This window comes from Salvelinus fontinalis, chromosome 34, assembly GCF_029448725.1.
Source record: "Salvelinus fontinalis isolate EN_2023a chromosome 34, ASM2944872v1, whole genome shotgun sequence".
NCBI classification, from domain to species: domain Eukaryota; kingdom Metazoa; phylum Chordata; class Actinopteri; order Salmoniformes; family Salmonidae; genus Salvelinus; species Salvelinus fontinalis.
In genome coordinates this window covers 28,824,024-28,845,484 of record NC_074698.1, presented here as the reverse complement: position 1 = coordinate 28,845,484, position 21,461 = coordinate 28,824,024, and the positions used below count along the sequence as shown (strand labels likewise).

General features: G+C 48.0%; 1 protein-coding gene across 7 annotated transcripts in view; it reads left to right on the top strand.

Annotated features, from left to right (window-relative positions):
- The window catches only part of LOC129833664 (SUN domain-containing protein 1-like), a 48,329-nt gene that overhangs the window by 13,777 nt on the left and 13,091 nt on the right, over positions 1-21,461 (top strand). For 3 of the 7 annotated variants that reach the window (XM_055898392.1, XM_055898390.1, XM_055898387.1), the window contains 7 exons: positions 14,924-15,148; positions 16,023-16,315; positions 16,832-16,858; positions 17,102-17,518; positions 17,977-18,111; positions 18,682-18,813; positions 21,104-21,187. In XM_055898392.1, the coding sequence (XP_055754367.1) occupies positions 14,997-15,148; positions 16,023-16,315; positions 16,832-16,858; positions 17,102-17,518; positions 17,977-18,111; positions 18,682-18,813; positions 21,104-21,187 (1,240 nt within the window). In that variant the 5' untranslated portion in view covers positions 14,924-14,996. Of the gene's footprint in view, positions 1-14,923; positions 15,437-16,022; positions 16,316-16,831; positions 16,859-17,101; positions 17,519-17,976; positions 18,112-18,681; positions 18,814-21,103; positions 21,188-21,461 lie in introns of those variants that run through there. The other 4 variants (XM_055898389.1, XM_055898388.1, XM_055898393.1 and 1 more) reach the window with 4 other exon arrangements.

Genomic DNA, 21,461 nt, shown 5'->3' with positions numbered 1-21,461 from the left:
CTTTTGTGTGTATATAGTGTATATCAGCTCAACGGTAGTGTTGTAACAACACACAAATGGAGTATACTCTGAGAGGTTACGTGAGTTACTTCTCAGAGAAGGAGAAATTCTGGCATCATGGCTATGTTTTGATTTGAAAAAACCCTCTAATTTTCTGCCCAGTGCCTTATTTTTCTCTCCTATGCCATATTTCTAACATGTTAGTGTGAGGTGAATGTGTGTGTGCATGAGAGAGGTAGGGAGTGTGTTAGATGGAACAAGAGTCAAGTCAGCTCTTGGGTTAGACATTTTCACACACGAGTCAATCACAGCAGAGTACACACACCTACCTACCTGACACCCAGCAGTGTAGTAGAGTTCTGCCCCTTTCAAATAAACAGCACCTGATGGATGGGGTTCGAGACACACTGACCCGAGCCTGAGACTGCAATAGTGTGTCTCTTCAATGGACCCAGTAACACAGTCTTACTGGGTAAGTAGGTCCCCTGGTTGGCCTTAGTATTATATCTCTCATAGTCACTCAAACTGATCTAGGGTAATATTAGGACTAGTGGTTATAGTGATATGATCAGGCTGGGTGGAAGGTGATCTAGGTTAATATTAGGACTAGTGGTTATAGTGATATGATCAACCTGGGGCTGGGTGGAAGGTGATCTAGGGTAATATTAGGACTAGTGGTTAACGTGATATGATCAGCCTGGGGGTAAGGGTGGGTGGAAGGTGATCTAGGGTAATATTAGGACTAGTGGTTATAGTGATATGATCAGCCTGGGGCTGGGTGGAAGGTGATCTAGAGTAATATTAGGACTAGTGGTTAATGTGATATGATCAGCCTGGGGGTAAGGGTGGGTGGAAGGTGATCTAGGGTAATATTAGGACTAGTGGTTATAGTGATATGATCAGCCTGGGGCTGGGTGGAAGGTGATCTAGGTTAATATTAGGACTAGTGGTTATAGTGATATGATCAGCCTGGGGCTGGGTGGAAGGTGATCTAGGGTAATATTAGGACTAGTGGTTATAGTGATATGATCAGGCTGGGTGGAAGGTGATCTAGGTTAATATTAGGACTAGTGGTTATAGTGATGTGATCAGCCTGGGGCTGGGTGGAAGGTGATCTAGGGTAATATTAGGACTAGTGGTTATAGTGATATGATCAGCCTGGGGCTGGGTGGAAGGTGATCTAGGGTAATATTAGGACTAGTGGTTATAGTGATATGATCAGCCTGGGGGTAAGGGTGGGTGGAAGGTGAGAAGGAAGGGATGAAGTGGAGGTAATAAAGACTGTGTTCAAGGAAGGTTGAAGGCATATGTGGAGAAGGAGTGCCAGTTGCTGCTGGTTGGCCATGCTGCACTCACAGTTGTTTAGGACATCTGGTGTGTGTTGTGGGACAATGTGGGCTGTGTGTGTGTGTGTGTGTGTGTGTGGCAGCATGGTTGCCTCCCTCAGACAGTGCTTCACTGGTCGCTGGTTGAATGGCAGCAGCTGGATGATTGTGTCAGAGGTGGTGTTGTTGACCCCATTCAGGCTGAACTTATAACATGTGAAGGGGAATTTCAACTACTGTCTCTTCTCTACTTTCTAGTGCTCCTCTCTGACAGGATTTGTTCTGTAGAAGTGGGAGGGGCGCAAACTCAGGCGGTCACAGATCACACACACACCCTCTCAGGCCCCGGAGAGCTGTTTGGAGAAGTTTCCATAGCAACAAGGGCAATATGAGACAGAGAGAGGAAGAGATGGCACACTGTTGGAGAGAGAAGAGAAGGAAGAGAAGTGCTTCTGTTCTGTTTGAGGGACAAGAGGAGGATGGGCGGTGGCCGTAATCTGAGCCAATTGAAACCCACCCAGAGTGAGACAGATGGAAATCTGAGATCCCCTCTACCCAGCCTGTCCCTGCCCTGCCTGTGGTAAATATAGGCCTGTGTTCCTCCTCAGGGGAATGGCAGCTCTCTACTCTATAATGGTTTAGGAAACCGTAGGGTGGGACGTGTGTCTGTGTGTGTTTCCCCCACAGACCTGCACTGACCCTCCAGAGCCCAGCTTACACAACTGTGGAAACATTTTCAGTAAAACCTAATTTTGTAAGCAGAATGTAGTGAGGCCCAGAAGGGTTTAAAGGAGGAGTTGTGAACCCTGCTGGGAGTGATATCTCCCTCAGTAATACACTCCAGAACACAGCCTGCTGGTGGTTAGTCTCAACGCCACATTTGGTTTGAAACGGTTCTGCTAATGACGTTTTCAGTGTGTTTAGTATTTGGCCTAACATACCAGGCTTGTTAAGGGTGAGTTGACAGTGCATCAGTTTTTCAACAAGAAAGGTGTGTGTGTGTGTGTGTGTGTGTGTGTGTGTGTGTGTGTGTGTGTGTGTGTGTGTGTGTGTGTGTGTGTGTGTGTGTAGAATCGTTCAACCTGTGGTTTCACCGTTTAGGTTTCTAGAACATGTGGTTTGTAATCTGTGTCTGAGCTCCCTGACTGTGGTGTGTGTGACTGTATCACTGCTCCCTGACTGTGGTGTGTGTGACTGTATCACTGCTCCCTGACTGTGGTCTGTGTGACTGTATCACTGCTCCCTGACTGTGGTGTGTGTGACTGTATCACTGCTCCCTGACTGTGGTGTGTGTGACTGTATCACTGCTCCCTGACTGTGGTGTGTGTGACTGTATCACTGCTCCCTGACTGTGGTGTGTGTGACTGTATCACTGCTCCCTGACTGTGGTCTGTGTGACTGTATCACTGCTCCCTGACTGTGGTGTGTGTGACTGTATCACTGCTCCCTGACTGTGGTGTGTGTGACTATCACTGCTCCCTGACTGTGGTCTGTGTGACTGTATCACTGCTCCCTGACTGTGGTCTGTGTGACTGTATCACTGCTCCCTGACTGTGGTGTGTGTGACTGTATCACTGCTCCCTGACTGTGGTGTGTGTGTGACTGTATCACTGCTCCCTGACTGTGGTGTGTGTGACTGTATCACTGCTCCCTGACTGTGGTGTGTGTGACTGTATCACTGCTCCCTGACTGTGGTGTGTGTGACTGTATCACTGCTCCCTGACTGTGGTGTGTGTGACTGTATCACTGCTCCCTGACTGGTGTGTGTGACTGTATCACTTCTCCCTGACTGTGGTGTGTGTGACTGTATCACTGTTCCCTGACTGGTGTGTGTGACTGTATCACTGCTCCCTGACTGTGGTCTGTGTGACTGTATCACTGCTCCCTGACTGTGGTGTGTGTGACTGTATCACTGCTCCCTGACTGTGGTGTGTGTGACTGTATCACTGCTCCCTGATTGTGGTCTGTGTGACTGTATCACTGCTCCCTGATTGTGGTCTGTGTGACTGTATCACTGCTCCCTGACTGTGGTGTGTGTGACTATATCACTGCTCCCTGACTGTGGTCTGTGTGACTGTATCACTGCTCCCTGACTGTGGTGTGTGTGACTGTATCACTGCTCCCTGACTGTGGTGTGTGTGACTGTATCACTGCTCCCTGACTGTGGTCTGTGTGACTGTATCACTGCTCCCTGACTGTGGTGTGTGTGTGACTGTATCACTGCTCCCTGACTGTGGTGTGTGTGTGACTGTATCACTGCTCCCTGACTGTGGTGTGTGTGTGACTGTATCACTGCTCCCTGACTGTGGTGTGTGTGACTGTATCACTGCTCCCTGACTGTGGTGTGTGTGACTGTATCACTGCTCCCTGACTGTGGTGTGTGTGACTGTATCACTTCTCCCTGACTGTGGTGTGTGTGACTGTATCACTGCTCCCTGACTGTGGTCTGTATGACTGTATCACTGCTCCCTGACTGTGGTGTGTGTGACTGTATCACTGCTCCCTGACTGGTGTGTGTGACTGTATCACTTCTCCCTGACTGTGGTGTGTGTGACTGTATCACTGCTCCCTGATTGTGGTCTGTGTGACTGTATCACTGCTCCCTGACTGTGGTGTGTGTGACTGTATCACTGCTCCCTGACTGTGGTGTGTGTGACTGTATCACTGCTCCCTGACTGTGGTGTGTGTGACTGTATCACTGCTCCCTGACTGTGGTGTGTGTGACTGTATCACTGCTCCCTGACTGTGGTCTGTGTGACTGTATCACTGCTCCCTGACTGTGGTGTGTGTGTGACTGTATCACTGCTCCCTGACTGTGGTGTGTGTGACTGTATCACTGCTCCCTGACTGTGGTGTGTGTGTGACTGTATCACTGCTCCCTGACTGTGGTGTGTGTGTGTGACTGTATCACTGCTCCCTGACTCTGGTGTGTGTGACTGTATCACTGCTCCCTGACTGTGGTGTGTGTGACTGTATCACTGCTCCCTGACTGTGGTCTGTGTGACTGTATCACTGCTCCCTGACTGTGGTCTGTGTGACTGTATCACTGCTCCCTGACTGTGGTGTGTGTGACTGTATCACTTCTCCCTGACTGTGGTGTGTGTGACTGTATCACTGCTCCCTGACTGTGGTCTGTGTGACTGTATCACTGCTCCCTGACTGTGGTCTGTGTGACTGTATCACTGCTCCCTGACTGTGGTGTGTGTGTGACTGTATCACTGCTCCCTGACTGTGGTGTGTGTGTGACTGTATCACTGCTCCCTGACTCTGGTGTGTGTGACTGTATCACTGCTCCCTGACTGTGGTGTGTGTGACTGTATCACTGCTCCCTGACTGTGGTGTGTGTGTGACTGTATCACTGCTCCCTGACTCTGGTGTGTGTGACTGTATCACTGCTCCCTGACTGTGGTCTGTATGACTGTATCACTGCTCCTTGACTGTGGTGTGTGTGACTGTATCACTGCTCCCTGATTGTGGTCTGTGTGACTGTATCACTGCTCCCTGACTGTGGTGTGTGTGACTGTATCACTGCTCCCTGACTGTGGTGTGTGTGACTGTATCACTGCTCCCTGACTGTGGTGTCAACTGTCTTTGATCTGGGAGGGGAGGTTAGATTAATATGATGAGGGTAATGAGGATCTGTCAGGGAAGGTTAGACTAATATGATGAGGGTAATGAGGATCTGTCAGGGAAGGTTAGATTAATATGATGAGGGTAATGAGGATCTGTCAGGGGAGGTTAGATTAATATGATGAAGGTAATGATGATCTGTCAGGGGAGGTTAGATTAATATGATGAAGGTAATGATGATCTGTCAGGGGAGATTAGATTAATATGATGAGGGTAATGAGGATCTGTCAGGGGAGGTTAGATTAATATGATGAGGGTAATGAGGATCTGTCAGGGGAGGTTAGATTAATATGATGAAGGTAATGATGATCTGTCAGGGGAGGTTAGATTAATATGATGAAGGTAATGAGGATCTGTCAGGGGAGGTTAGATTAATATGATGAGGGTAATGAGGATCTGTCAGGGGAGGTTAGATTAATATGATGAGGGTAATGAGGATCTGTCAGGGGAGGTTAGATTAATGTAATGAGGATATGTCAGGGGAGGTTAGATTAATATGATGAGGGTAATGAGGGTCTGTCAGGGGAGGTTAGGTTAATATGATGAGGGTAATGAGGATCTGTCAGGGGAGATTATTTTAATATGATGAGGGTAATTAGGGTCTGTCAGGGGAGGTTAGATTAATATGATGAGGGTAATGAGGATCTGTCAGGGGAGATTAGTTTAATATGATGAGGGTAATGAGGGTCTGTCAGGGGAGATTAGATTAATATGATGAGGGTAATGAGGATCTGTCAGGGGAGATTAGATTAATATGATGAGGGTAATGAGGATCTGTCAGGGGAGATTAGATTAATATGATGAGGGTAATGAGGATCTGTCAGGGGAGATTAGCCCTCCCGTAGCATGCCAGCCAAATGTATAGCAGTCTATTCATTTTGTATTTATTAACATTATTTTGGATGGACGCTAGGGGGCGATAACATCGTCAATGGCAGGGTTGTCAGACTCATTCCATGGGGGGCATAGTGTCTGCTGGATTTTGGTTTTTCCTTTCAATTATTAAGACCTAGACAACCAGGTGAGGGGAGTTGCTTACTAATCAGTGACCTTAATTCATCAAGTACAAGGGAGGAGTGAAAACCCCTTAGAACCTAGGCACTCCGTGGAAAGAGTTTGACACGTGATCTATGGTCAATAGCAGAAAATGATTCATTCACTCGTTTTCACTCTCATCCTTTTGGCCGATGGCTTTAGACTTTTTTGTTGTTGTTGGGACAAGTTACTTCAGTTTAAGGACAAGTAAAATAATCTGTCCTATTTGTCAGAAGGACAAGTGGCTAAAACAATGTATGTCACACCCTGGAGGATCTATAACCTTATATTAATATGAGGGTAATGAGGATCTGTCAGGGGAGGTTATATTAATATGAGGGTAATGAGGATCTGGCAGGGGAGGTTAGATTAATATGATGAGGGTAATGAGGATCTGTCAGGGGAGGTTATATTAATATGAGGGTAATGAGAATCTGGCAGGGGAGGTTATATTAATATGAGGGTAATGAGAATCTGGCAGGGGAGGTTAGATTAATATGAGGGTAATGAGAATCTGTCAGGGGAGGTTAGATTAATATGAGGGTAATGAGGATCTGTCAGGGGAGGTTAGATTAATATGATGAGGGTAATGAGAATCTGGCAGGGGAGGTTAGATTAATATGAAGGTAATGAGAATCTGTCAGGGGAGGTTAGATTAATATGAGGGTAATGAGGATCTGTCAGGGGAGGTTAGATTAATATGATGAGGGTAATGAGAATCTGGCAGGGGAGGTTAGGTTAATATGAGGGTAATGAGGATCTGTCAGGGGGGTTAGATTAATATGAGGGTAATGAGAATCTGGCAGGGGAGGTTAGGTTAATATGAGGGTAATGAGAATCTGGCAGGGGAGGTTATATTAATATGAGGGTAATGAGAATCTGGCAGGGGAGGTTAGATTAATATGAGGGTAATGAGAATCTGTCAGGGGAGGTTAGATTAATATGAGGGTAATGAGGATCTGTCAGGGGAGGTTAGATTAATATGATGAGGGTAATGAGAATCTGGCAGGGGAGGTTAGATTAATATGAAGGTAATGAGAATATGTCAGGGGAGGTTAGATTAATATGAGGGTAATGAGAATCTGTCAGGGGAGGTTAGATTAATATGAGGGTAATGAGGATCTGTCAGGGGAGGTTAGATTAATATGAGGGTAATGAGAATCTGGCAGGGGAGGTTAGATTAATATGAAGGTAATGAGAATATGTCAGGGGAGGTTAGATTAATATGAGGGTAATGAGAATCTGGCAGGGGAGGTTAGATTAATATGAGGGTAATGAGAATCTGGCAGGGGGGGTAGATTAATATGAGGGTAATGAGAATCTGGCAGTTGCTCCCAGGAAATGATGTGATTATATTCAGCAAACATTTATTAAATTTGACCACAGGGATTTCAGTGAACTTTCCATGCAGGTCAATGATTATTATAAAGTCCTCATCTATAATATAATAAATGAAAGGATCTGATCTCTCTCTGGTTCGTTAGTAGACCATCGGAGAACTGGCAGTACCCACTGAGTGTGGGAGGACTGGGCATCAAAGCTCCGTTGTTGTGTAAGAGAACAGTGGAGGAGAAGTGTTTTCTCTCTCTGCTTTTGGTCAGTGTCCAGTCTACTTTGATATCTGGTGTGGGGGTAGTTTAGTCGAGGGAAACTCATACGGATCAATACAGAGCCTTATAGCGAATTGACGTAGGGGTTTGCAAGCAAGACGACGTGATGTGCTGACATCTTAATAAACTCAATCAATAGCGGTGTGTGTGTGTGTGAGATTTGTTAAACACAAGTGCTTAGAGGTGTTATTTGTGTGTGCATCCTTATTTCCACAAGTTGTGTGAGATTTGTCTGTGTGTGGATTTACAGAGTATCTGTCTGTGTATCAATCCAGGTGTTTCACCACTGCAGGGTTTGTAAAAAGAGCCCTCTGCCAAGCCGGAGCCCAGGATGTGCTGCGCCAAGCAGAGCTCTGTGTTAATGTCCCTGGCCAGTGGCTATAGACGGGCTGTTCATTCTGTTTCCTCCCAGGCGACCACAGGGAGATCCAGATCTGGCTCTGGAAGTCAACTGTACTGCTGGTTAATGGATTGATAATGTCATTGATTGGCTGTCCATTAACCTATTGTACCAGGTCTGAGTCTGTCCCTGGCCTAATTAGAAAGGAAAGATTAAAACAGAAATGCTGGAGACTGCAGACCATTAGGGTCAACACACACACACACACACACACACACACACACCCACACACATACACACACACACACTCAGTGAGGCCTAGTATAGGAAACTGCTCTGCTGTGTGTGATTGTTTTGGAGGGTAGTATAGTGCAGGGTCTGGTGTGTTGTTCTGGAGGGTAGTAGACAGGGTAGACAGGAGACACTGCCCCTAGCCAGGGTATTATGATGTTGGGGGGGTAAACAGGAGACACCGCCCCTAGCCAGGGTATTAGGATGTTGTGGGGTAGACAGGAGACACTGCCCCTAGCCAGGGTATTAGGATGTTGGGGGGTAGACAGGAGACACTGCCCCTAGCCAGGGTATTATGATGTTGGGGGTATACAGGAGACACCGCCCCTAGCCAGGGTATTAGGATGTTGGGGGGTAGACAGAAGACAACGCCCCTAGCCAGGGTATTATGATGTTGGGGGTAGACAGGAGACACCGCCCCTAGCCAGGGTATTAGGATGTTGGGGGGTAGACAGAAGACAACGCCCCTAGCCAGGGTATTATGATGTTGGGGGTAGACAGGAGACACCGCCCCTAGCCAGGGTATTAGGATGTTGGGGGGTAGACAGGAGACACCGCCCCTAGCCAGGGTATTAGGATGTTGGGGGGTAGACAGGAGACACTGCCCCTAGCCAGGGTATTATGATGTTGGGGGTAGACAGGAGACACCGCCCCTAGCCAGGGTATTAGGATGTTGGGGGGTAGACAGAAGACAACGCCCCTAGCCAGGGTATTATGATGTTGGGGGGTAAACAGAAGACCAGGGTATTAGGATGTTGGGGGTAGACAGGAGACACTGCCCCTAGCCAGGGTATTAGGATGTTGGGGGTAGACAGGAGACACCGCCCCTAGCCAGGGTATTAGGATGTTGGGGGGTAGACACGGGACACCGCCCCTAGCCAGGGTATTAGGATGTTGGGGGTAGACAGGAGACACCGCCCCTAGCCAGGGTATTAGGAGGTTGTGGGGTAGACAGGAGTCACCGCCCCTAGCCAGGGTATTAGGATGTTGGGGGGTAGACAGGAGACACCGCCCCTAGCCAGGGTAGTAGGATATTGGGGGTAGACAGGAGACACCGCCCCTAGCCAGGGTATTAGGATGTTGTGGGGTAGACAGGAGACACCACCCCTAGCCAGGGTATTAGGATGTTGGGGGTAGACAGGAGACAATGCCCCTAGCCAGGGTATTAGGATGTTGGGGGGTAGACAGGAGACACCGCCCCTAGCCAGGGTATTAGGATGTTGGGGGTAGACAGGAGACACCGCCCCTAGCCAGGGTATTAGGAGGTTGTGGGGTAGACAGGAGTCACCGCCCCTAGCCAGGGTATTAGGATGTTGGGGGGTAGACAGGAGACACCGCCCCTAGCCAGGGTATTAGGATGTTGTGGGGTAGACAGGAGACACCGCCTCTGGCCAGGGTATTATGATGTTGGGGTAAACAGGAGACACCGCCCCTAGCCAGGGTATTAGGATGTTGGGGGAAGACAGGAGACACCGCCCCTAGCCAGGGTATTAGGATGTTGGGGTAAACAGGAGACACCGCCCCTAGCCAGGGTATTAGGATGTTGGGGGTCGACAGGAGTCACCGCCCCTAGCCAGGGTATTAGGATGTTGGGGGTAGACAGGAGACACCGCCCCTAGCCAGGGTATTAGGATGTTGGGGGTAGACAGGAGACACCGCCCCTAGCCAGGGTATTAGGATGTTGGGGTAAACAGGAGACACCGCCCCTAGCCAGGGTATTAGGATGTTGGGGGTAGACAGGAGTCACCGCCCCTAGCCAGGGTATTAGGATGTTGGGGGTAGACAGGAGACACCGCCCCTAGCCAGGGTATTAGGATGTTGGGGGGGTAGACAGGAGACACTGCCCCTGGCCAGGGTATTAGGTTGTTGGGGTAAACAGGAGACACCGCCCCTAGCCAGGGTATTAGGATGTTGGGGGTAGACAGGAGACACCGCCCCTAGCCAGGGTATTAGGATGTTGGGGGTAGACAGGAGACACCGCCCCTAGCCAGGGTATTAGGATGTTGGGGGGTAGACAGGAGACACTGCCCCTAGCCAGGGTATTAGGATGTTGGGGGTAGTCAGGAGACACCGCCCCCAGCCAGGGTATTAGGATGTTGGGGGTAGACAGGAGACACCGCCCCTAGCCAGGGTATTAGGATGTTGGGGTAAACAGGAGACACCGCCCCTAGCCAGGGTATTAGGATGTTGGGGGGTAGACAGGAGACACTGCCCCTAGCCAGGGTATTAGGATGTTGGGGTAGTCAGGAGACACCGCCCCTAGCCAGGGTATTAGGATGTTGGGGGGTAGACAGGAGACACTGCCCCTAGCCAGGGTATTAGGATGTTGGGGTAAACAGGTGACACCGCCCCTAGCCAGGGTATTAGGATGTTGGGGGTAGACAGGAGTATTAGGATGTTGGGGGTAGACAGGAGACACCGCCCCTAGCATGGGTATTAGGATGTTGGGGTAAACAGGAGACACCGCCCCTAGCCAGGGTATTAGGATGTTGGGGTAAACAGGAGACACCGCCCCTAGCCAGGGTATTAGGATGTTGGGGGTAGACAGGAGACACCGCCCCTAGCCAGGGTATTAGGATGTTGGGGGTAGACAGGAGACACCGCCCCTAGCCAGGGTATTAGGATGTTGGGGGTAGACAGGAGACACCGCCCCTAGCCAGGGTATTAGGATGTTGGGGGTAAACAGGAGACACCGCCCCTAGCCAGGGTATTAGGATGTTGGGGGTAGACAGGAGACACCGCCCCTAGCCAGGGTATTAGGATGTTGGGGGTAGACAGGAGACACCGCCCCTAGCTAGGGTATTAGGATGTTGGGGGGTAGACACGGGACACCGCCCCTAGCTAGGGTATTAGGATGTTGGGGGGTAGACAGGAGACACCGCCCCTAGCCAGGGTATTAGGATTTTGGGGGGTAGACAGGAGACACCGCCCCTAGCCAGGGTATTAGGATGTTGGGGGTAGACAGGAGACACCGCCCCTAGCTAGGGTATTAGGATGTTGGGGTAAACAGGAGACACCGCCCCTAGCCAGGGTATTAGGATGTTGGGGGGTAGACAGGAGACACCGCCCCTAGCCAGGGTATTAGGATGTTGGGGGTAGACAGGAGACACCGCCCCTAGCCAGGGTATTATGATGTTGGGGGTAGACAGGAGACACCGCCCCTAGCCAGGGTATTAGGATGTTGGGGTAAACAGGAGACAGTCCACATAACATGGAGTGGGGAACAGGAGACAGTCCACATAACATGGAGTGGGGAACAGGAGACAGTCCACATAACATGGAGTGGGGAACAGGAGACAGTCCACATAACATGGAGTGGGGAACAGGGGACAGTCCACATAACATGGAGTGGGGAACAGGAGACAGTCCACATAACATGGAGTGGGGATCAGGAGACAGTCCACATAACATGGAGTGGGGAACAGGAGACAGTCCACATAACATGGAGTGGGGAACAGGAGACAATCCACATAACATGGAGTGGGGAACAGGAGACAGTCCACATAACATGGAGTGGGGAACAGGAGACAGTCCACATAACATGGAGTGGGGAACAGGAGACAGTCCACATTACATGGAGTGGGGAACAGGAGACAGTCCACATAACATGGAGTGGGGAACAGGAGAAAGTCCACATAACATGGAGTGGGGAACAGGAGACACATGGTATTCTTAAAGGTCCAATGCAGCCGTTGTCATCTCAATAATAAATCATTTCTGGGGAACAAATAAGTATCTTACTGTGATTGTTTTCAATTAAAATGGACAGAAATAAACAAAAAATTGCTTCTTAGCAACTAGCTGTTATTGGCAGAGAGGTTTGAAACTCTCTTCTCTTATTGGTCTATTAACAAATTTACTGCCAGGTGATGTCATCAGGCATTCCAAAACTCCATCCCACCGAAACAGGCAGTCTTTTCAGACAGCTCCTATACTAAAAGGGCATTATTATAATTTCACAGTATTATTCCAACCTCATATACAGTATATAAAACACAAGTAAATCTCATTTTTGACTGCACTAGGCCTTTAAAATAGTGTGTGGGGTTAACAACATAGACAACTCTCTGCTAATATCCCATCTAACCTGGTGTGGCCTCTAGCATGATCTGTAGTGGGCACACACCCCCCCCGGAAGAGCACACACACTCCCCGGGAAGAATACACACAATCTGGGGAAGAGCACACAGTCACATTGAGAGGTGTTGGTGTGTGTAAGAAGAGCACACACACTCCCCGGAAGAGCACACAGTCACATTGAGAGGTGTTGGTGTGTGTAAGAGAGCCAGGTGGAGCAGCAGGCAGGAGGAGGAAAGCAAAGCCCATAATTGGCTCTGGATGGGATGGTGTAATCCTGAGGTTTTAGGGCCAGGAGGACACAACACACACAGGCCTGGGGATTGACTGATGGAGGAGGCCTCTACAGCCAGAGCCCCTGTTTATATGTTGGGGGCCTTTAGAGAAGGAGTGGCATCTGAGGACAGCCTGGCCGTGTGTGGGGCCCACCCCCTATTCTTCCTTCTGTGTTGCATTGTTTTAAATGGCTGCCACATGTTGTTGTTCAGAGTTTAGTCTTATGGACTCACTGTTGTAGTTGCAACATTGAATGAGACCATGTGTTTGTGTTTACATTTTGTTCCCGCCTCCCATCTCCATTACAGGAAGGGAAGTTCTTGAACACAGTCAGTCAGCTAAGATGCTTTTCTCCTCCTCAACCGCCCTGCTTGTCTGTCAGGGGTTTTAGATGACCCACATACAAAGGAGAGGAGACACAAACTACTGTAGGAGAATATTACCCTACTGCTGTGTGTTTAGCATCAAGTCACGATTGTTGGTACCTTTGTGTGTGTGTGTGTGTGTGTGTGTGTGTGTGTGTGTGTGTGTGTGTGTGTGTGTGTGTGTGTGTGTGTGTGTGTGTGTGTGTGTGTGTGTGTGTGTGTGTGTGTGTGTGTGTGTGTGTGTGTGTGTGTGTGTGTGTGTGTGTGTGTGTGTACAAGCAATAGACAAGACTCAAGTATACTCTCTGAAAGGGTCTGTTTCTAAGAGCCAATGTGGCAATAATGATTTAGATGTGTTCTATGATGGAATGTTGGCGCTGGTCTTGGCCCTGCCTGCATCCTCAGCCAAGGGGTGTGGTCTGGTATGAGTCAGTCAGAGAGAGAGTTTCTAGCTTCCGCTGCAGAAGTGTCCAATTCTATATTCACAATATTTACATTCCGTCTCCACTCCACATCTTACTGGCTCAAACTGGTATATTATTTTACATTTACATGATCTTTTCCAAAAGGTACATATATTTTCATACTGGTTCCCCATGGGATATGAACCCACAACCCTGGTGTTGCAAGCACCATGTTCTACCAAGTAAACCACACAGGACTGGTATACAGTGTCCTTATCCATTCCATTATATATCTGTCTGGGTTCCTCTCTCCTCTTTCACACACATTCCTCATTCTTTCTCCATTTGTATTTTTCCTCGTGTTTATTGGGTGAGTCATTTCCTGCGAGCCCAGTGTTCAGCTCCAGGAACAGTTCCTGTGGTAACATTCTCTCTCTACTGAGCTGCTACAGCTGCCCCAATGCTGTGTTGCTGTTGTTTACAAAACTACCCCAATGCTGTGTTGCTGTTGTTTACAAAACTACCCCAATGCTGTGTTGCTGTTGTTTACAAAACTGCCCCAATGCTGTGTTGCTGTTGTTTACAAAACTACCCCAATGCTGTGTTGCTGTTGTTTACAAAACTACCCCAATGCTGTGTTGCTGTTGTTTACAAAACTACCCCAATGCTGTGTTGCTGTTGTTTACAAAACTACCCCAATGCTGTGTTGCTGTTGTTTACAAAACTACCCCAATGCTGTGTTGCTGTTGTTTACAACACTACCCCAATGCTGTGTTGCTGTTGTTTACAAAACTACCCCAATGCTGTGTTGCTGTTGTTTACAAAACTACCCCAATGCTGTGTTGCTGTTGTTTACAAAACATAGTGTCTCTCTAGTTTATATGTGTGACTAAGATACAGTCAATGGATGGGAGGAAGTTGGGAATGTCCGTATTAATCATGGCATGTTAACTAAGCCCTGGGCCTGCATTAATAAAGCTCTTAGAGTAGGAGTGCTGATCTGGGATCAGTTTAGCCTTTTAGGTGATAATGAATAAGTTAACTGTTATGAATAGTGGTCCTGACTGACTCAGAGGGAGAGGGTTGTTGATTTCATGTTGAGGTAAGCTGAAACCACATAAGTGCTGGTCTGATTCAGACCAAGGCCTCTGATAGGCTTACAGCAAATGATAAGAAGCTCAGGCACTGTGACTGAGTCATACAGTACCTACATTCACCACACTTCTCTCTTTCTCTCTCCTTTCCTCCCTCCCCCTCTCTTTCTATCCATCCCTCTCTTTCTATCCATCCCTCTCTTTCTATCCATCCCTCTCTTTCTATCCATCCCTCTCTTTCTATCCATCCCTCTCTTTCTATCCATCCCTCTCTTTCTATCCATCCCTCTTTCTATCCATCTCATTTTTCTCCCTTGCTATATCACACTGTATCATCTCTTCCCCTGTCCTCTCTTTCCTCTCTTTCTTTGCCATCTCACTATTCCAATCTCTTGTCATCTCCTCTCTTCCTCTCATCTCTTTCTCCTGCTCTCTCTTTCTTCTCTCTCTCTCTTTCCCTCTCCTTCTGTTCTTAGCTCCAGCTACTCGACTGTGGCCCTAGAGTTTGAGAAGGTGCATCAGATCGCTCCAGTGTTCAACTCGCCCAGGATGTCGCGGCGGAGCCTGCGTCTGCAGACCACGGGCGGTCTCTATGGCAACGACAGACTGGCTGACTTCTCCTCCCAGAACCACAGCAGCGGAGGGTCCAGTCGGACAGAGTCATGGTCAGACTACACAGGGTCCAGTCAGAGAGAGTCAAGGTCAGACTACACAGGGTCCAGTCAGAGAGAGTCATGGTCAGACTACATAGGGTCCAGTCAGAGAGAGTCATGGTAACACTACACAGGGTCCAGTCAGAGAGAGTCATGGTCAGACTACACAGGGTCCAGTCAGAGAGAGTCATGGTAACACTACATAGGGTCCAGTCAGAGAGAGTCATGGTCAGACTACATAGGGTCCAGTCAGAGAGAGTCATGGTCAGACTACACAGGGTCCAGTCAGAGAGAGTCATGGTCAGACTACACAGGGTCCAGTCAGAGAGAGTCATGGTAACACTACACAGGGTCCAGTCAGAGAGAGTCATGGTAACACTACACAGGGTCCAGTCAGAGAGAGTCACGGTAACACTACACAGGGTCCAGTCAGAGAGAGTCATGGTCAGACTACACAGGGTCCAGTCAGAGTCATGGTAACACTACACGGGGTCCAGTCAGAGAGAGTCATGGTAACACTACACAGGGTCCAGTCAGAGAGAGTCACGGTAACACTACACAGGGTCCAGTCAGAGAGAGTCATGGCAACACTACACGGGGTCCAGTCAGAGAGAGTCATGGTAACACTACACAGGGTCCAGTCAGAGAGAGTCATGGTAACACTACACAGGGTCCAGTCAGAGAGAGTCACGGTAACACTACACAGGGGAAGGGAGTCAATGGACACACACACAAACGCACTCATGCAGACACAAAAGTTAGAAACATTAGCCATATATTAACATTAAACATGTACACACAGATGCACTTGGAGGCAGATACACACAGAGGCAGCTAGAGGCAGATACACACGGAGGCAGATACACACAGAGACAGGCACACACTGACTTCTATATTTACCAATCTTTCTCCTGTCTCTCAGGATGGTGAGGAGCAGAAAGCAGCAGCAGTCTGCCTCCAGCTCCCTGTCCCTGAACCAGTCCCTGAACCAGTCCCTGAACCAGTCCCAGTCCCTGAACCTGTCCCTGAACCAGTCCCTGAACCAGTCCATGTCCCTGAACCAGACGCCACGCAAGACCCTCTCCTTCTCCACTACCAACACTCCCTCTACGGGCTGCACCACTGCCAGCGATGCCTCCCTGCTATCCTCCATCCTGGACCAGTCCAGCCTCCGCCAGCGATCCACCACCACTACTACCACAGACGGCTACTGGGGTCAGTCCAAGAGGAAAGGGCAGGGCATGGGTCATACGATCAGAGGAAGGGTTACGTTTGATAGAGAGGATTTATTAGCTCTATTCTGGTCCCAGACCTGTATGGTATGTGCATTAGCCAACTCCTCTGACTATCGTTGGCTTGACATGACAGGTATCGTCAGACAGTCTAATGGCTAAAGCACAGGTCTAGGACCAGTCAACCGCAATAGAATATAAGAGGTAAAACTAGGACTGTAGCAGTTTAAGATAACTAGCTAGCATGCTAATTTGAATTACTGCAGTTTGTTGTTTGTGTGTCTATCTGATATGTAAGGCAGGACTGATGAATGGTTTGTGGGAATACCAGGGGAGAGACGGGGCAAGCTGATTGTATAATCTCTCCATTTAATCCCTTTGATGTGGTTTTACAGAGATTAGCTGTGTTATTACCCGTGTGACCCAATACAATTAATGAATCAGTATTCAATGATCTCTCGCTGGCTTGGATGATTTGATAATGCTTTATTTCCTCTAGGTTCAGATCAGGATACCAATCTGAAAGGTGAGACTTCACCATTCATTCTAATGATATTTGTGAGCATTCACCCGGGTAGTGATCTTTTATTGCGCATCATCACAACACTTTTCCAGGAAGTAAACACAGGCTTGCTTTAAGGCTAGCTCTGATGTGCAAAATAATGATATTTTGAGACCATATAAATGGATTGATGAGAAATATATGAAGAAATGGTTTTCTAGTCAGAGTTGTTCTTAAAAATGTTCCTCTTGTGTGTGTTTCCCCCAGGGAGGAGTTCAAGGACGGACCACAGCTCAACGGGTGCGAACGGCGGCGTCAACACTGTGTCGCACAGCCACGCCATGGTCGCCAACGGTTACATCTGTAAAGACTGTTCCATACACTCTGAGAGGAAAGAAGCTCTCACCACCTACTCCTCCTCTTCCTCGTCTCAGGCTGCCTCTGCTGCAGCAGCTGCCGCCACCTCCTCTTCCTCGTCTCAGGCTGCCTCTGCTGCAGCAGCTGCCGCCACCTTCTCCTCTTCCTTGTCTCAGGCTGCCTCTGCTGCAGCAGCTGCCTCCGCCCTTTCATCCTCTTCCTCATCTCAGGCTGCCTCTGCTGCAGCAGCTGCTGCCGCCATCTCAGCATCATCAGCCTCATCCTCCAGTTTATACTGCACGGTCAAGAGTCAGAGGAGCAAGACAGGTGAGAACCGTACCTAGTGTGCACACAACTGACTGGGGAGTGAAACAGGGTTGTGTTCATTAGGCACCAAATGGAAGAAAACAGACTGAAACATGGAGGGACAACCTGGACGCTCATTTCATTTTCTATTGCAAAACGCTTTCTGTTGCATTCCCTAATGAACATGACCCAGTGTTCCTCTCCTAGGAAAAAGGTAAACAGGAGGTTCTTTCTGTTTGATGGTTTACAAATCTGTGCATATCACACTGTTTCCTTAATTTATAAAATCTCTGAGTCCTGTTAGAAGACCAAAATAAGTTAAAATGATCAGTCAACCAGCCATTTCTTATGTGTTTCTCTGTTTCTGTTTGCTTGTTAGTGCTGACGCTACGTGGGTTTCCACTTAGGAGAAGGACCCATTTCTCCACCTTTTATATGTCCGGCTAAGTTAACTAACCTGCCGTCCTTTCTCTGTCTAGGTCTCCTGGTGTCAGTCTCTAACACATGTGTCCACTACAGCAGACGAGCCCTGGCCCCTATAGTGTCCCTGGTGACACTGCTCTTCCAGAATGTTCTGTGGCTGGGCACTAGGGCCAGGAGCCACTCAGGCAAAGGTATACGAGATGCTTACTACTGGAGTCTGTTCAGAGGGGCGCAACTTTACAAAATGTTTGCGTAGAAATGCATTATGTAGAACATATATGGTGCAGAATTGGGCATCATATCAGCTCTATTCATTGTATTTCTATCTGCAAATTTTACCTCACTGAATTCCCCCTTATACTACTTCCCTTCCCACCCATCTCTCTCTCCTTCTTTTTTTTACTGTCTTTCATGGTTTGATTTATTCAAAGCTGTTCAACCTGATAGTCTCAAGGGACTGGTTAATCGTAATAGTGCTATAAAAATATATATTTTTAAGATTCAAAGGGATTTCCACTCCTGTCTCTTCCCAGTGTGACGTTGGAGGTGGAAATGGAATAGCCTGGTCCCAGATCTGTATGGGCCTTAACATTAGTCAGATGAGTTGTTTAAATGAAGCAAAAATACAAAATTATACTAGTCTGAGTAGTCGGCTAAATAAAGCAAAATACTGATCTGGTCCCAGGCTGGAAAGGGGACGGTGTTTTAACAGACAGATTGTCTGACCTGACCTTTGATGTGTGGTATGGTTGTGTCACTAGGTGTCCTGGCATCCCTCTTAGACAGGGCCAGACGGGCTGTCTCCTCCAGCGCGTCCCGTGTCTCTTGGCTCTTTAAGCAGACCACTCTCCACAGGATGATGGGCTACAGGGCCAACGGCTACGAAGGCAAAGGTACCTGACCCACCGCCGACCTGAGATCAGGAGACATGGGTCAAAGGTCATCGATCATCAACGCTGACCAGTCCCCACCTCAGTGACCCTCTTTTTTCCAGCCCTCTATTTCCACTGTCTGCCGACACGACTTTTCTTTCTCAAGCTCTTGGTCTTTGCATTTCTGTGTCTGTGAAAACCTATCTGTGAAGGCTGGGCATAAGGTTAACTGTGCATGTATAGTAATGGTTTGGTGGATTATAATGTAGAGGAATGCTTCTCTCCACAGTATGTACAGATGCTGTTTTCTACTGTGTAGTTTCACCACAGATAACTCTATTTCAGTCTTCAGAGCCACTCTCTCCAGCTCTGTCCATCTGAGCCTCTCTCTCCAGCTCTGTCCATCTACCTCTGTATAGTCGTGGCCAAAAGTTTTGAGAATGACACAAATATTAATTTTCACAAAACTGCTGCCTCAGTTTGTATGATGGCAATTTGCATATACTCCAGAATGTTATGAAGAGTGATCAGATGAATTGCAAAGTCCCTCTTTGCCATGCAAATGAACTAAATCCCCCAAAAACGTTTCCACCTCATTTCAGCCCTGCCACAAAAGGACCAGCTGACATCATGTCAGTGATTCTCTCGTTAACACAGGTGTGAGTGTTGACGAGGACAAGGTCGGAGATCACTCTGTCATGCTGATTGAGTTCGAATAACAGACTGGAAGCTTCAAAAGGAGGGTGGTGCTTGGAATCATTGTTCATCTTCTATCAAGCATAGTTACCTGCAAGGAAACACGTGCCGTCATCATTGCTTTGCATAAAAAGGGCTTCACAGGCAAGGATATTGCTGCCATTAAGATTGCACCTAAATCAACCATTTATCAGATCATCAAGAACTTCAAGGAGAGCGGTTCAATTGTTGTGAAGAAGGCTTCAAGGCCCCCAAGAAAGTCCAGCAAGCTCCAGGACCGTCTCCTAAAGTTGATTCAGCTGCGGGATCGGGGCACCACCAGTACAGAGCTTGCTCAGGAATGGCAGCAGGCAGGTGTGAGTGCATCTGCACGCATAGTGAGGCGAAGACTTTTGGAAGATGGCCTGGTGTGAAGAAGGGCAGCAAAGAAGCCACTTCTCTCCAGGAAAAACATCAGGGACAGACTGATATTCTGCAAAAGGTAAAGGGATTGGACTGCTGAGGACTGGGGTAAAGTCATTTTCTCTGATGAATCCCCTTTCCGATTGTTTGGGGCATCCGGAAAAAAGCTTGTCCGGAGAAGACAAGGTGAGCGCTACCATCAGTCCTGTGTCATGCCAACAGTAAAGCATCCTGAGACCAATCATGTGTGGCGTTGCTTCTCAGCCAAGGGAGTGGGCTCACTCACAATTTTGCCTAAGAACACAGCCATGAATAAAGAATGGTATCAACACATCCTCCGAGAGCAACTTCTCCCAACCATCCAGGAACAGTTTGATGACGAACAATGCCTTTTCCAGCATGATGGAGCACCTTGCCATAAGGCAAAAGTGATAACTAAGTGGCTCGGGGAACAAAACATTGATATTTTGGGTCCATGGCCAAGAAACTCCCCAGATCTTAATCCCATTGAGAACTTGTGGTCAATCCTCAAGAGGCGGGTGAACAAACAAAAACCCACACATTCTGACAAACTCCAAGCATTGATTATGCAAGAATGGGCTGCCATCAGTCAGGATGTGGCCCAGAAGTTAATTGGCAGCATGCCAGGGTGGATTGCAGAGGTCTTGAAAAAGAAGGGTCAACACTGCAAATATTGAGACTTTGCATCAACTTCATGTAATTGTCAATAAAAGCCTTTGACACTTATGAAATGCTTGTAATTATATTTCACTATTCCATAGTAACATCTGACAAAAAATATCTAAAGACATTGAAGCAGCAAACTTTGTGGAAATTAATATTTGTGTCATTCTCAAAACTTTTGGCCACGACTGTATGCTCATCACTGAAACGGTCCTCCATACTTCTTAAAGAGACAGACAGAACTCCTGTACCACCTCACTGCATGTCACTCATCTTTGTTTTCTCCCTCTGTCTGTCTGTTTTCTCTCTTCATCCATCTCTGGTTTAATACAGGTCCTCTTGATTACTTCATAAACAAATGGTCTTCTTTCCACTTTGGTTGGTTCCCTTGGTGACATGCAAATTTCCCTCTTACCTTCTCTTGTGTGTCGAAATATACAATGCGTCACACGCTCTTGGTCGACACTCGCCTGCAGAATGAAAAGTTTTGGTATGTAAATATGATTATTAATAGTGTGTTGTGTTGCAGCTCATTCTAGTTACTGTGGGAGCATGAATGTAAAAGACCACGTGATGGGAGACGGACACCACCACTTTTTGAATGGCTCGTTGTGTAAGTAGTCAACACACTCACACACACACATACACCCATGTTCATGGGCACACACAAACACAAATTCCCTCTCAAGTGCTCTATACGTGCCAGGGGGCCACTTTGTCACCCTGATTGACCCAGAGTTAATTCTATGTGTGACCTATTTCCAGATCAGTGCACAGGGGTTATGTGAAACACTAGGGCCAGTGGTCAGCCGGTCACACCTCTTTCACCAGTCAGTGACTGTACTCTGGCTACTCGTCTCCCTAGTCAGTTACAGCAGCTGTTTGTG